At 39.7% G+C, this 13,161-nt stretch overlaps 2 protein-coding genes across 9 annotated transcripts in view; one reads left to right on the forward strand and one right to left on the reverse strand.

Moving 5' to 3' along the window:
- The window catches only part of tbc1d10c (TBC1 domain family, member 10C), an 18,991-nt gene that overhangs the window by 3,129 nt on the left and 2,701 nt on the right, over window positions 1-13,161 (reverse strand). Inside the window, exons 1-11 of one of the 7 annotated variants that reach the window (XM_046029682.1) lie at window positions 10,357-10,600; window positions 9,262-10,247; window positions 8,716-8,856; window positions 7,323-7,422; window positions 6,592-6,699; window positions 5,981-6,087; window positions 5,739-5,853; window positions 5,357-5,422; window positions 4,604-4,793; window positions 4,206-4,363; window positions 922-1,866 (exon numbers count right to left, since the gene is read on the reverse strand). In XM_046029682.1, the coding sequence (XP_045885638.1) occupies window positions 922-1,866; window positions 4,206-4,363; window positions 4,604-4,793; window positions 5,357-5,422; window positions 5,739-5,853; window positions 5,981-6,087; window positions 6,592-6,699; window positions 7,323-7,422; window positions 8,716-8,852 (1,926 nt within the window). In that variant the 5' untranslated portion in view covers window positions 8,853-8,856; window positions 9,262-10,247; window positions 10,357-10,600. Of the gene's footprint in view, window positions 1-921; window positions 1,867-4,205; window positions 4,364-4,603; window positions 4,794-5,356; window positions 5,423-5,738; window positions 5,854-5,980; window positions 6,088-6,591; window positions 6,700-7,322; window positions 7,423-8,715; window positions 8,896-9,261; window positions 10,604-13,161 lie in introns of those variants that run through there. The other 6 variants (XM_046029683.1, XM_046029680.1, XM_046029678.1 and 3 more) reach the window with 6 other exon arrangements.
- The window catches only part of ndufs8b (NADH:ubiquinone oxidoreductase core subunit S8b), a 5,113-nt gene continuing 1,674 nt past the window's right edge, over window positions 9,723-13,161 (forward strand). The window contains exons 1-6 of one of the 2 annotated variants that reach the window (XM_046029691.1): window positions 9,723-9,829; window positions 10,768-10,816; window positions 10,904-10,969; window positions 11,080-11,169; window positions 11,815-11,987; window positions 12,547-12,675. In XM_046029691.1, the coding sequence (XP_045885647.1) occupies window positions 10,768-10,816; window positions 10,904-10,969; window positions 11,080-11,169; window positions 11,815-11,987; window positions 12,547-12,675 (507 nt within the window). In that variant the 5' untranslated portion in view covers window positions 9,723-9,829. Of the gene's footprint in view, window positions 9,830-10,454; window positions 10,656-10,767; window positions 10,817-10,903; window positions 10,970-11,079; window positions 11,170-11,814; window positions 11,988-12,546; window positions 12,676-13,161 lie in introns of those variants that run through there. The other variant, XM_046029690.1, reaches the window with a different exon arrangement.

Consider the following 13,161-nt stretch of genomic DNA (forward strand, 5'->3'; position numbering starts at 1 on the left):
CTGTGTCTCAGTCTGATTTTCCTCCACAGCAGCTGAATGTTCACTTTCTGACACTTGTTTTTCCGTCTCTGTATTTGTCTCTTTGTCCTTAATTTCCTGGTCCTCGCTTTGGTGACTCTGCTGTTCCAGGACTTGTGACTGTGTCTCAGTCTGATTTTCCTCCACAGCAGCTGAATGTTCACTTTCTGACACTTGTTTTTCCGTCTCTGTATTTGTCTCTTTGTCCTTAATTTCCTGGTCCTCGCTTTGGTGACTCTGCTGTTCCAGGACTTGTGACTGTGTCTCAGTCTGATTTTCCTCCACAGCAGCTGAATGTTCACTTTCTGACACTTGTTTTTCCGTCTCTGTATTTGTCTCTTTGTCCTTAATTTCCTGGTCCTCGCTTTGGTGACTCTGCTGTTCCAGGACTTGTGACTGTGTCTCAGTCTGATTTTCCTCCACAGCAGCTGAATGTTCACTTTCTGACACTTGTTTTTCCGTCTCTGTATTTGTCTCTTTGTCCTTAATTTCCTGGTCCTCGCTTTGGTGACTCTGCTGTTCCAGGACTTGTGACTGTGTCTCAGTCTGATTTTCCTCCACAGCAGCTGAATGTTCACTTTCTGACACTTGTTTTTCCGTCTCTGTATTTGTCTCTTTGTCCTTAATTTCCTGGTCCTCGCTTTGGTGACTCTGCTGTTCCAGGACTTGTGACTGTGTCTCAGTCTGATTTTCCTCCACAGCAGCTGAATGTTCACTTTCTGACACTTGTTTTTCCGTCTCTGTATTTGTCTCTTTGTCCTTAATTTCCTGGTCCTCGCTTTGGTGACTCTGCTGTTCCAGGACTTGTGACTGTGTCTCAGTCTGATTTTCCTCCACAGCAGCTGAATGTTCACTTTCTGACACTTGTTTTTCCGTCTCTGTATTTGTCTCTTTGTCCTTAATTTCCTGGTCCTCGCTTTGGTGACTCTGCTGTTCCAGGACTTGTGACTGTGTCTCAGTCTGATTTTCCTCCACAGCAGCTGAATGTTCACTTTCTGACACTTGTTTTTCCGTCTCTGTATTTGTCTCTTTGTCCTTAATTTCCGGGTCCTCGCTTTGGTGACTCTGCTGTTCCAGGACTTGTGACTGGCTGCAGGAGTTCAGCTCCTCTCTCGGTTTGTGGTCAGCGGTTTCCTCAATGGGCTGAGGAATATTTTCAACAGTCTGATCTTTGTCTGGATATTGGGTTGGTTCCGCGTCCATATTTGTTTCTTCTGTCTGCTCAGAAAGCATTTTGCCTTCATCTGTCTCTTTGAGATGGCTTTTCTCCTTTTCAGTGACTCTCTTTTCCACTTGTTCAATCTGTTCTTTTACTATGACTGTTTCTTCGACCTGCTCTGTTGGTATGGTTTGGATTTTGTCTATCTCTTTAGGTCCTTCTAAAAATTCTTTCTTTTCTGTTTGTCCTGTTAGTTTTGGCTGTTTTTTATGCTCCTCTGAAACGACGTCCTCCTCTTCCTGAACGCCCTGCACCTTCTTAAAATCCAACTCTGCCCAGCTCCTCCAGTCCTCCTTTGCTCCCATTGAGAGATGCCTTACAACTTTGCCGCCGCCTTCCCATTCGCTTGTGTTAACCTTTCCCCCTTTCCTCCACCTCTTGTGAAGGAGGGAGGGGGACAGCGAGAGGGTGGAGGCCGAGCGAGCGAGAGGGACGGACAGGTTTCCTTTCTCTCTCTCTTTCCTGTCACGTTCCTCCTCGCTCTGCCGAGCCCTTGCCCATGCCATCCGGTATCCCTGGCAGCGACGTCGGGGGTCAAACGTGGATGAAGGTCTGTCTTTCCTCCACTTTACTAACTCCTTCTCCGTCTGCTTCTCCAGATCTCTGGCTGACAGCTGCACCGAACACACCTGAGAAAGGAAGTAAAATACTCACTTTGGTTTTACTGTACATTTCTGAATTTTAGACAATTAACAGTATTGAAATTTAATATTTTTACATTATAATGACTGGAGTACCAAACAGTAAAACATAGAAATGTAATAAATCAGCAGCTCAGTATGGTCATAGCACAATTATGACAAAGGATGTAACAAACTAGGCTTGTAAACTCAGACAGTATATATTTAGATGGGTGACAAATGAAAGAGGAAAACCAACATATAGTTTCTTAGTAACATGTTGCTGCTTCAGTTTACTCTACCATAGATTTGTCTAGAACTCTTTTGTATTATTTTTTATTATCTTTTTTTTTTATATATATATAAAGATATTCCCTCATTTGATGTTTTGATGGAGGTAGTGGAGAGTGCTGTCTAAGACTCTCCAAAGGTGTTCAGTTGAATTGAAATCAGGTTGCCGCAAAGGTTGTGTATCCTTTTCATCCTCGTCAAACCATTCAGTGACCCCGTGTGCACTGTCATCCCGGAAGAGACCACTCCCATCAGGATGGAAATGTTTAATTATAGGATAAAGGTGATTCATGAGAATAACTTTGTAGTGATTTGCAGTGATCCATCCAGTGATTTCCCTCCAAGGGGCCAGGGAAATGTCTCCCACTTGTACAGAAGCATCTACATTTATTATGTTTCTCCACTCATCTATTCAAATTTGTCCTTTACTTTGCCACCTGTCTGTATGTGTCCAATTTGGGTTCAGTAAAGAACCAAATTGTTCTTTTTGGTTTGGATATACACCTAGTTTCTGGAAGGCTGGTGCCTTCATCTAAACTAAAGCAAAGCTAATGTTGGAGCGTTAGCGTAGTTATTGGCAGCCGATTCTTTACAGTGGAACTTTCCCTCTCCCATCTTCTTAAAAGGTTTTTGATTTTGCAGTGTGCTGATATTTCAAATGTAGATGTGTCTACTTCATGCTTAACCTTTAAGCCAGTGGTTCTCAAAAGCCCCCCCCTTTAGAAGGAAAAAAAGTTCACCCTAACCACCAGAGCACTTACATACATACATACATTCATACATGTCTCAAAATAAGCTTGGCAACAGTTATCAGAAAGCGCACACTGTCATTCATAATACGCAGACCTAAAAACACTAACAACAGGGTAGGGCTGGACAATAAAACAATATTCAATAGATGTTTGCTTTTATTCACTTGAATCACACACGAATTATGACTTATTTTCTTTATTAAGATGTTTATTTGTTGAAGTAAAAGGACTGAAAAAAAGCTTTTACTTAATTGTACTCATGCATATTTGTTAACAAATATTTTATCATTATTGTTTTGAATGTTCTACCTTACATTTGTGAAGTGATCCACTGTTTGGCCTCAAGTGTTGACCATACAGAATAGTTTAAAACACTTGTCGTCATAATTATCGATATCAAAAGATATGAAACTTTTTATTGTGATAACATTTTTGGCCAAAATGTCCAGCCCTACAACAGGGAGCATTACATAAATTATTAACTTTTATCTTTGAAGTTTGAAGGATTTTTCAATCAGTATTTCATTATAGAATAGGAATAACATATTTTAACTTTATTGACTGTACTTGGTAGTAGTAGTAGTAGTAGTATATATAACAAGAATAAATCAGAAATGAAGAAATTAGCGTCAATATCCTTAAAGTATTTTTTCTATATCACTGCATATTGAACCAGAAAAAAAATCCTAAAATTTCAGTGCTGCTACACAGTTTTTCTCTACTGTTTACACACTAACACTGGCACTTAAGACACAATGATCACAACCTAATTCGTGTAACACCCTGAAACAATCCGGCTAAAATGCAACCACATTTCCTGCTAAACCACACTTCTTCAAAACAATTCACGCAGTTCTAGTAGATTTATGTAAAGACTTTCTATATATTTCAGTCTGCTTACTGCAGAAATGCAGGACATTTCTCATTATTCTGTTTTGAATGTGTTTTTAATAGTTTTGGACACATTGTGTTAGCATTTGAAAAATGTGCAGCAGTAATGAGAAAATAGTTCATGAATTTTGGAGAAGGTGGTCACTGAATGCATTTTGTGTGAAAGCATTGAAAAATGATTCACAGTTTTGTCCACATACACTTCTGTTTTGCTGACTGTGTGAAATGTTTTGACAGATGCATGTTAGCAACTGAAAAGAACTGTATACAGCGCATGAGGTCAGGTTTAAAAAGCCGTTTGATTCAGTAACATTAGTAAAGCAAGCTGTTTGTCTTGAAGTAACTGGTAGCCACTAACCCACATTTTCTACAGTGGCTGCTCTCCTCAGCACCACCCATGTGTTCCATTCTTACCTCTGCTATGAAGGTGTCGTCTTCCTCTTGCACCTGCTCCCTGACGCCCCTCAGCCTCTCCAGAGTCTCCATCTGACCCTGACACTGCTTCCTCTGCTCAGCCCGGCCCAGTACCCGACGCACCAGCACCACCGCTACCTGGAGCAGCACCCGTACCCCTGCACATAAGAGATGAGAGGAGAGAGTGGATGGAGAGGTAGAATTGACATCAGTGGGAACGACGGGTGCCACATCAATCACATTGTATGCTGTAAACATACAGCTACAAATCAAACTATATTACCTTAGACTTAATACCAACATGTACAATACAACATAATGTACAGATTGTTGTATCTAAAAAATAACACATTTTGTTGTCTCCCTTTCAGGAAATAATTGAACTATGGAGGACGTACCATAGCAGAAAAAGAGGTCCCAGACTCTGAGCAGTGTGTTGAAGGGCAGGTGACGTGTGAAGAGACACATCAGCCAGTCAGTGGCGAACATGAGGGGCTCCACTTCGTGGTGCTGCAGGTGTTTGTGTGCAGCTGGACACGTCCTTTTCAAGACCCAGGTTAGCATGGCTGCGTCAAACAGGACTCCCTCCTACAGGAGGAGTACACATGCTTAGACAGACCCAAGTTATAATTTTTTTATGGGTCTGTAAATCTTTAAGTTTCCTTGAAAAACTATATACTGTAATCTGGTATAATTACTTTTACTTGAAAGAACAGCTCCATTAAAAAACAAGTCATTCTTCATTTATTATTGGAAACTTTATTCGCCATTATGTTGAGCTGTATACTTGCCCATTTTTAAATGTTTTGCTGACTTGCTGTGCACCGACTAAAGCAATCATTTTGAAGTGTGCTAATTCAACATTGTCTCAAAAAGTTTCTAAGAAACATTTTAGAAAATTATTAGAAGATGACAGACCTTTAAAATAAAGGATTACTAAGATACACACTACACAAAGTTTTTGTAAGTAGTTGCTTCATACCTTAATGACTGTCTAGGTGTTTGCACAATTGGGGTTAATTCATAGAACAACAAAGTCAGCTATCAAATTAAATTTATTGGCCTACATGTAAACTATCCGTGTATGAGGTAAAGGTAAGTGCAGTGTTGTTACATGATGTACGTATGTGTACATGTGTGCAGGGCCTCACCAGCAGAGGGCTATAGTATCCGGGCAGGTACTGCTCACTGATCTGCACCAGACACCAGAAGGCCTCCTGCCACATGAGGTGAGATGGCACATAAAATGACAATACGTCAACTTCAGAAGCCACAACGGCTTATTTACTTTTTGGACAATTAAAAGTATACAGAATTTTGCCATATTATTATCAGGTTTGTTATGTCTCTAAAGCTGTGTTGATGCCAAAAAGCCACAAACAAAAAACATCACAAAAGGTACACGAAACAAGACTTGGTACAGAAATGTACATTTGTTCTTCACTGACTTCTAGATTAATTAAATATTTTTTTCAGATGGGTTTGCTGCTTCTTTTAATGGTCAGAAGAGTAAACAGTGTTATTTATCTGTACCTCAGCAGGCATGTTCATCAGCAGCACTGCAGTCACAGGCCCCTGTGCCTGGCAGTAACCCTCTTCTGGTTGGTACTGAGTGTAGGCTTTCAACACCCGAAACAAACCACGCTGCCTACACACACACACACACACACACACACACACACACACACCACAGTGATCAGGCACACAAACCACAGGTCTAGACCTTATGATGACGATCTGTAGCTATCAGCTTCTCAACAGTTTGTGTTTCCTACCCATGTCCATCCTTGGAAAGAAACATTTCATGGAAAGGGAACTGTCGGTCCAGGTCTCTCTCGATCACATCCACCCAGCTCTGCAGAGTGGGCTGTGAGTCTAGAGACTAACACAGACACAAAATATAGTTTAAGTCAATCATCTATTGTATCATTAGAATTAATGATTATATTTTCATTCTTTATTGTTTAGTCTATAAAATGTTTAGTATGAAAGTCAAAAAACATTGATAATTGTTCATCACAAGATCCCAAAGCCCAGGAAAATGTGCTCATACAAACCAAAACCCAAAGATTTTCCATTTACTCATTTCACCATTAGCTGGTCAGAGGTCAGTGAGATTTGTCAGTACAAAGATATTCAATTGACAGTGTCAAAAAACAGAGAATAGCAGGAAATCCTCACATTTGAGAAGCTGGAACCATAAAAAAATGTTTGTCATATTTGCCTGATAAACTACATAAACAATGAAGTGACTGTCAAAACTGTGTCAAAAGATTTTCTAATCAATGAATCTGACATTGTGATTTGGATACTCTAACAACAGCACAGTGTTGCTGCTGCTCGTTTGAAAGCATTTACCACACTAAGAGTTTTTAGGCTTTCTTACCTGGTAGAGGTTTTCGTTTTGTTTCATCCTGTCAGTCGCTCCACACAGCAGAGGCCAGCACTTCGCTCTGAGTGAGGCTGGGATGCCTTTCTGACACTGCACTTTGACCTGAAGGGGAAATTTGTAACAGAGGCACAGGATCAGATAAGAGTAGTCGAAAACAAATTACTATATTTCATTGCTGTCAGTATGAACAGGCCTTTTTTGCAGCAGACATTTTGATGTCATAGTAGGAAACTCGCAGGTGTTACTAATACAGTGGAAAATGCTTAAAGTGATTTCAGCTTGGGACAGCATCATTCCTATACAAAAGCTATTTAAATCATTTGCTTATATTAATCAATTATTCCACTTACAGTGTTCATTTTGAGTCTTTTCATATGACAACATGTGGGAAAAAATGTTTTATATATTTGTATTCAAAATCTGCCACCAGTTTGGCATTGACAGCCTTGCTTATTTTCATGTCAGAATTTAGAAATGCACTGAAACCTCCGACACGCTGTGGCTTAATAGCCTATTTGCACTACTGACGTTAATGTGGGCTATTTGTAAACGGCACAATATTGTTTTAAGCTATAACTAAATTACAACTTGATCTACAGTATGCTATATTTTATTTACAGTGGCATGATTCTGAAACAAGGTCCCTTTGGGCGGAAGCAGAAGGTAGGGAATTGGGCACTGTATTTGCACATTCATTGACTTTAGGTCTCTAAGATGGGACACACCTTACTGGTCTTCTTCAACAAGATGCGATCCCATTGGCCAATGATGTTTATCCATTTGGCCTCCCTCTGCCTGACCAGCTCAGGTGGTGGGCCCACACTCCTGACACAAGGAAAACAAAAATGAAACAACTACATCCAATCCAAGAATGAGAGCCTTTTATCATTTGTCTCGTCCACTGGCTCTCATTTAACTGGAGACCTTCATGTAAGCGTGCAGCGTTTTTGCAGGCACTTTTGTATGTTGTCATTATAGAAACACTCTTTGTGCTCTGAAAATCAAGACAGGAAACAGGAAAACCACACGGTAGCAGTTTTAAGTCTCCATAGCAACAGGTCAGGATGTTATCAATGGGGAAAGCATGAAGACGGCAGGTAGCAGTTTGTTCAGCTGGTTTTATCCTGATTAACAACTTCATCTAGATTCATTGTAGATTCAATGTAATGTAAATATGTTATCAAATAGGTTTGTAGTGTTATCTGACAGTAAAAAAATGCTCAGTATTTTTATGTACACTATCTTAATTCTAGTGTGAACTCATTCTGGCATTTAAGACTCCTTGGACTTCAAACATGCTTGACACCGCTTTGTGTTAAAGGCCTCTGTCTTGCTTCAAAATCCTTTCCCAAACAACGGATGGCATGGCTCTGCAAAAGTGTGGTGGTTTTGTAGTGTGTTATTTGCCCTGTTGGCTCTGTGCCAGCAGACTGTTCTGTCTCATAAAAAAGATTGAAATACTGGTCTTCAGTTAAGTGGTCTCTTTAGAAATATGTGGTCATGCTTTGGAAAATATTATCTTAGTTTGTGAAAATCTCTTCAGGGTACATTTCACTTCCCCTTGATACTTTCAATTAACCTGGGGTCTACTATGAGAACTATTTATTTTGAATCATCTCTCCTGGCACTGACAGAAACACATGGAAAACATTTGAATGTCAAGTGTTTAAAGGTCTAAAAGCACAAGCACAAGTGACTATACAACATAGGGCAGTGGTGTCCACGTAACCTGAAAAAGAAGGGGTATGGGTAACTGTGGTTACACTGTTTTTTATGATTTCTTTTTAACTTTCCTACATTTTTACCTCTAAAATCATTCAAATGAACAATTTGAGATGGAAAATACAATTTGAAGTATAAAAAAGATAATTAGGCTTATGAAAATTTAGAACTAACATTTTTAGTTTCTGTATTTGTCTGGTTATGGCCAACATAACAGTCTTATCTACCTTGAGAGGCAGTTTAGTAATCTCAACAACCACCTCAGCCTGCATTTGACTTTCTACCATTTGACCTCTTTAAATAAAAAATCTCTCTTTGAAAGAGAATGAAAACAGAACTAGAATACCTGGTTTTGGTAGAGTGACAATACACAAACACAGATGTGGAACTGCCTACCCAGCTGTGGATCCATTGGTCACAATGAAGCCAAATCGGTCCGTCTCAGGTTCCAGACCAACCTCTGACCCTGCATCAGATCCAGAGCTGTCCTCTTCACCGAGGTTCTTCTGGGCTGAACTCGATGGACTCAACATCTTACTGGAACAGAAGAGGTGTCCTCTATCACCACTGGTAAAGCTGGTGTGGCAATGCATCAGAGAAATGTGACCTTACAATGTCTCCTACATATAGTTCAATGCCTTAATCCCATCCAGAAACACTGCTCGGACTGGAGTATGTTCTGTGTTTAGCTTGTTGATAGTAGTATGCAACGTGCATGCCTTGATGCTGTATAAAAAGGTTCTGCTACACTTCACAACAGTTTAAAAGTAGGCTACATGCCTTACTACTCGTTTTCAATTCAAGCCAAGGTTATGACATCTACTGGCTCAGTATTTTCTATTTCAGATCAACTTTCTTCCTTCCCTCCTTCTAACCATAAACATAACCACAACAAGACGACCGTTGTTAAATCTCTTGAAATATGCTTTTAAGCGTAATTACCTTTTACATTTCCGCCATGTTTGATCACTTGGTTGTTGTAGAGGTGAAGTGTGAGATCCACCAGTGATGAGAGAGGAAGACAAACTTCCTTTCTCTCTCTCTTGCTCATTTGCTCCCTCGCTCTCTCAGTATTAATGCATGATGCCCCACCAAAGCGACTTCCCCTTTGGCTTTTGTAGCAGTACAATTTACTATTTATGGAGTATATTCTTTTAGCTGTCATGGAAGTGATACTCAGTTACTCAAATATGATTAATCAAACATGACATCAGAGTGAGTGATACATGTATAATAGACTTCACTCCGCTGATTATGTCCTTTAAATAGCTTCCTCTTGTGGGGACAATAGGTATGCTGCTTTTACTTGCTGTAGGAAATACAACCTTATAGTTACCCGAAGGTAATTTAAATAAAGTGCTAAAGAGTGACATTGTTTTGCGATTTCCTAACTGAAAATGGGGAAATTAACGAGGAGCAATTGAAAGCAACATGACTACAATTGCGCAGTTCAGGGACCGCTGTCTGTTTGTTGCCATAGATTATTGCTCACCAAAAACTTGTGACAGAGGTAAGTCTTGCTAGTTGTTAGGTTATTATAAAGGCGACGTGGTTACTGTTGACCAGCATTGTATTCACTATTCAGGAATAGGGATCGTGGGGAGTTCAATGAGCTGTTACTGCAAAACTATCCTAAATTAACCAGCTATTATGACAGTGACGTTGGTGAACGAAGTAACGTTAGCAATGTTAATTACATTAAAAGTCACAATTTGGTTTACAAACGTGTAACGTTAAAATATATTAATTTAAAAAAGGAAATTACAAAAACATTAGTAAGGAGTCGCGGCGGTCATGTAACCAGAGCCAAGTTTTGCTAACGGTTATTTATTTGTAATGAGTCGTATCGTACATACCATACACAGGGGTGGCCAGGGGCAGTGGTTGCTAGCCCATCAAGCGGAAATGATTTCTCACGTGCTTGCAATCTGATTGCAAAATGTCGGGGGGGAAATGCTATCATTGTCAGAATACAGTTGTGTAAAAATGTTTAACTGTTACAGTAAAGTCAACTATATGCTACAGTTTCTGTTATACCTTGTTTCACTGTGAACAAACGCCTGTCAATATCTGACACGATAAAAAAGGCTACTTTTCTCTTTATATGGCATGACGGTTAGTCAAGTAACGTTACTAGTGATAACAATCTTGCAATAATGCTTGAGTGCTCCCTAAAACTGAACTGGACGTGTTCCTGTTCTTCCCATTCTGCCATCACGCCGTGAATGTGGCAGCCCGTTTACGTAATAATACGGATTAGGGGCGCGAGATTACAGGTTGCGTCTGCTCAGTCGGCTGGCTGTCTCCATCGCTCACTCACTCCTCCCTTGTTTGTGGTGAGGAGCCTTTTTCTGGGTGGCAAAACAGGAATAATAAGAAAAGATTTACCTTATTTTAGTTCGACTTTTGAGTTTTAACAATTTCAATATTCATTTATTCTCCTCACAGATGTCTACTGCACTGAGTCTGCGTCTTCTCCACTGCTACTCTAAACCAGGTACTACTGAAGCGGGTGTCACTAAAATAATAATATTTGTATGCACAAAATGAGGCATCATCACATCAAATTTGTGTGTGTCTCCAGGCTCATTCGCATATGGTCCTGGTGCCATGCGGCCTTTCAGTCTCAGTGTGCAGAGAGAGGGCTATAGTAAGTACTGCCACAAACCAAGAGCTATTTGTATATGGCGTTCTCAGTCGAGTGACCACATGTTTGAAATGATCTAACATTACAGTCCTCTCTCCCTCTGTTCTCCTTAGAGTATGTTAATGCTCAGGAGCTGCCGACAGACCTGAGGTCCATCACTGACCGGGCTGCTACAACCCTCCTTTGGACCGAACTGTTCAGAGGTCACGCATACTATGATTTAGCTTATGTCCTCCATAGAGTCAAAAGCCGTATAATATTCTATATTTTTCTTAATGTGAACAAATAAACCAACAATTAATTTATTCTACTATTAAGAAGTATTATCTGTGTAGTCAGATATAGATTGTTACTCTGTGCCTTAGATTTAAAATAATATTATTATCATTATTATTATTATTATTATTATTATTATTATTATTGTTATTATTGTTTATTTGAGATGGGCAATTACATTAATCAACATTAAAAAAATGTAAATGTACCCGAGTTAGCCACAGGCTAGTTGTCATTGGCAGTCCCTTTGGCTGATGTTGTTAGACATCCTAAAATAAGAAAACTAAAACAATATCTATCTATCTATCTATTCCTGTGTATCTATTCCTTATCTATTTACTGTGTAGTCCTTGATAGAAGAGAGTAAAGATGCAGAAGTGACTATGTAATGACACATTACCAACATGCCAGTACTCTCACCAATAAAATAAGTAATAATTCAAGACCCAATAAAATTCACTATTTATACTATTATTTAGTATTATATAAGTCCTTAACAAATACACAACATCAGCGCTGTCATTTAAGTGAGTCATAACTCTCTTTGATTCTTTGGCAACGCTTTCCGGCAGGTTTGGCGATGACCATGAGCTACCTGTTCCGTGAACCTGCCACCATCAACTACCCATTTGAGAAGGGCCCTCTGTCTCCCCGCTTCCGCGGAGAGCATGCCCTCCGCCGCTACCCTAATGGAGAGGAGCGCTGCATCGCCTGTAAGCTGTGTGAGGCCGTCTGCCCTGCTCAGGTGAACACAAGCATGCATTCAGTTGCTGCTATAAAGTAACGTTTATTTGTGTAGCACCAGTCTAGATGAGATGTCACAAAGTTAGTGTAGAGAGCTTGTTTTTATTATTCAAAAATAATTCCCAAGAATATTTGCATGCGGTTAATACTGTCTACCAGTGTGTACTTTTCTAATGTAGAGATCAATTTTACATTAAACAATATAATCTCATATTTATAACAACTTTGTTTTATCTGGTGGCCCCTTTAGAAAATACTCTCTCTCTCACACACACACAGACGCACAAAACCAGCCTTTATACACAAATTTCAATCTACTAAGTGTTGGGCTAAATTCATGATGCTAATACTTAAACGGTACACCATATTCACATCATATCTACCGCAGTCTGTGTTCTGTTAATGCTATGATTTGATTTCTACAGACTAGTAAGTTTATCCCCACCGTCTGAGTACAGACGGTGGGGATAAATACTCTCACAATATATGCTGCTCACACCTGTGTGTCCTGTCTGACTTTGTTCTCGTCTCTTCGTTTCCCTCCCTATTTCAAACACCAGGCCATTACCATTGAAGCTGAGACTCGAGCTGATGGCAGCAGGAGAACTACACGCTATGACATTGACATGACTAAATGCATCTACTGTGGCTTCTGCCAGGAGGCCTGCCCTGTTGATGCCATTGTTGAGGTAAGAATTAGCTTATTAGCTTAGCTGGACATGGTGAAAACTGTATTTCTGTCACTTTTCTCTTGAAATGTGTATCTGATAAAATAATTCTTTCACATTTTGGCAAATAAGATCATTCATGTGGAGACATTTACATGCCCATCGTTTGTTTACTCTGTATGCCATCACATACAACACTCAGCAGCATCTGCAACCTCCTTTTCCGACAGCAGAAACTTAATTTTCAAAAACAGAAAATCCGACAATTAAACCTACTCCACGTAGCGATTGGTCTGATGTGTGGAGGTGTACTTTATTCTTCAAACAACTCACTCATTTTTATGTAAAACGTTTCACCTTTAAAAACAACAGAAACCACACTCCTGTTTTTACCCCGCCTTCAAATGTGGCCGTTCAAAATACTTTAGCATTTAGATTGGATCATACAACATTGCCTAATTTGTTTGAAGTGCATTGAAGCTGTAACTCAAAGTCGAACTTGTAAAT

The sequence above is a fragment of the Micropterus dolomieu genome, linkage group LG19, assembly GCF_021292245.1.
Source record: "Micropterus dolomieu isolate WLL.071019.BEF.003 ecotype Adirondacks linkage group LG19, ASM2129224v1, whole genome shotgun sequence".
Lineage (NCBI taxonomy): Eukaryota > Metazoa > Chordata > Actinopteri > Centrarchiformes > Centrarchidae > Micropterus > Micropterus dolomieu.